The 2,500-nt window shown below is 43.4% G+C and overlaps 1 protein-coding gene across 1 annotated transcript in view; it reads right to left on the minus strand.

Moving 5' to 3' along the window:
* LOC146479378 (stereocilin-like) overlaps positions 1 to 2,500 on the minus strand; it is a 21,907-nt gene that overhangs the window by 2,212 nt on the left and 17,195 nt on the right. Inside the window, exons 20-23 of the mRNA XM_085111014.1 lie at positions 2,391 to 2,500; positions 1,711 to 1,853; positions 1,136 to 1,233; positions 604 to 787 (exon numbers count right to left, since the gene is read on the minus strand). The exon at positions 2,391 to 2,500 is cut by the window's right edge and continues 27 nt beyond it. Coding sequence (XP_084967140.1) covers positions 604 to 787; positions 1,136 to 1,233; positions 1,711 to 1,853; positions 2,391 to 2,500 — 535 coding nt within the window. The remainder of the gene's footprint in view (positions 1 to 603; positions 788 to 1,135; positions 1,234 to 1,710; positions 1,854 to 2,390) is intronic.

Here is a 2,500-nt window from a genome sequence, read left to right on the forward strand (position 1 = left end):
CCAGCCATTTCCTTAGTTTTACAACCTCGTTAATCCGAGCACCCCGTTATTACGGCCATATTTTCACGGCCCGAAGGTGCTCATATTAAGGGGTTCCGCCGTACTTGTAGGGTTCGTTTACACGAGAGCACAAACATTTTTCTTTTACATGAGTGATTTCATCCCGTGATCCCGAGACGAACTTTGCTCCGTCTGAAACGAAATTCATCAAGAGGCCACTACTAAATACCGTCCGATAAAGATGAATAATAGCAACATTTTGAGCAGGTTGGACATTGTTTGCGGTTAATTGGATTTCCGTTTGCTTCATGCAACAAATAATTCACGCAACTGAGCAATAAATTGTGTTTCAATGAAACGTTCATCCGGGAAGACTCTATAAATGGAATTTTTCGTTGCGTCTCCGTGAAATTCACACGTATTTCGTCAGCTTAATTCGCGATACATTCACTCCGGTGCGTAGGATAGGGATGGCATCAACCCGGGACGACACCATGAATAAAACAGAAACCGAGACAAACTCATCTAAGGCTGAGACGAAAACTCTTGTGTAAACAGACCCAGAGTGGTATTTTAACCAGTTGGGGTGGGGCGGCTACGTACCTGAGCAACCGTTATCGTCATCATCGTCATCATCCGGGCCCCAAGGATCCTCCTCATCCGAGTCTCTAGCTACGACACTCTTAATGGCGTCTTGCTGAGCCATTGAGAGACTGTCTCTCTTAGCCAAGCTGATGGCCTGGACTTGAGGAGTTAACATAGCTTGATATTGATCAGCGGAGAAGGCCTGGGAAGAAAAATAAAATGTCAGGGATCTCTCTAAAGTGGCGACTTGCCTATAAGCAAGCTGTCCAACTGGGGTCTCTCGCGAGATGTATTTGGGGCGCGAGCGGCGAGCGAAGCAAACCGCGAGAGGACTTCGCGCCCTCGCTTGGGACTCCAGATTGGAGAGCTAGTCGGTCATTCTGTATCATATATATAGCGTTCACAGAAAGTACTACAGCGCGATAGTACTACAGTGTGAGAAATACAGTACAACCTCCCAAAACAAAAACCAAGTCCAACCAAGAAATCAAGTTTTAATGGCAAAAGTAATTTCTTCTGAGGGTAGAAGAGTTGAAACTAAAGTTTTCACCTGGAGCTGAGATACACTCATAGCTTCAAAGACTGCTGGTGGGATAACATCAACAACTTGAGATCGCAGTTTCGGAATGTCAGCAGTGGACAGGGCCTCTGTGTAAAAATAACAACAAAAGGATTAAAGCGTGGTTTCCAATGACTCGTCAAGCTAAAATGAAATAATTACGACAAAAGCAAGGCGGGGGGAGGGGTGGGATCTAACCGATGTTAAGCGCGGGAACAGACGAGCGCGGGAAAACTTGAAACCGGTGTGAAGCGCGGGGGAAACTGGAAACTGGTGCTAACCTTGAGCGCCTGGTACGAAGCGCGGGAAAACTTAAAACTGATACAAAAGAGGGAAAATTTGGAAACGATCCCAGGGCCAGTAAATCTTAAATGGTTTGAAAGGTTAGCTATTTGTTTTAAACGTTAGCAATATTATTTATTTATTTATTTTTGAGGAAAGCACTGGAAACTCAAACTCGAAGCAAACTCAATTCCATTTATTTGATGCTGTCAAAATTTTCTACCCGTCACGCCACAAGCTTTGTGTACAGTTTAAATTTAGCACGCAGGTATTATGTAACTTACTGAGTACTTTTCCCAGTTCATTAACTTGATCTTTGTCCCACTTATCAGCAGTCTCTGCCCACACAGTTTTTGCTTTATCGATAATCGCTTTCATTTGTTCCTCAGACCAGCCGTCTATCTCACTCAGTTGTTTGATTGCAAGTCTGCAAAACACAAGATCAACATTAAGGACGGTGCCTACTAACGCAAAATATTTTTGCACAGTTTAGGACTATGCGGGAAAAGCAGATCTTAGCAAGAGGTACTTGAATAAAAAAAAACATTGGGCGTAACCACGCATTTTTTGGAGATAATTACGCAACAATAATTCTAGAAAAGCGCTAAAATACAAAGCAATGTATGGCATTTTTCTCCACATTGAAGCTTATAAATTATCTCTGAAAATGCGAGGTTACCACCAACTTCTTTTCGGATTCCAACAACCCTTGCAAAGATCTGTTTTTCCCGCGTAGTTCTAAATCGCGCAAAAATATCTCTGTTTTTAGCGGGCAGACTGGAAACCCAACTTTCTCGGACCATTCCGACATGCGCAGAACGTATGTACACTATAAAAAGGAGGCAACATTCTTAAATGTTCCCTTGCTCCCCACTAAAGTCCCCCAAGTTCAAAACTAATCGTTAAAGGTAGCATTACAGGAGAGAGCTGCTGTACAGAGTAGCAGAGAGTTTTTAAGGAGTACCTGAAAGCCTCTTGTGACATCCTCGCGATATCTTCCTTGGACAAGCTAAGAGCCAGCTGTCCCAAGCTCATGTACGCTTCATCATCCTTGTTCAACTGCTTCAAGAATTC

Source organism: Pavona decussata, unplaced genomic scaffold (assembly GCF_977016875.1).
Source record: "Pavona decussata unplaced genomic scaffold, jaPavDecu1.1 SCAFFOLD_59, whole genome shotgun sequence".
Classification (NCBI taxonomy): domain Eukaryota; kingdom Metazoa; phylum Cnidaria; class Anthozoa; order Scleractinia; family Agariciidae; genus Pavona; species Pavona decussata.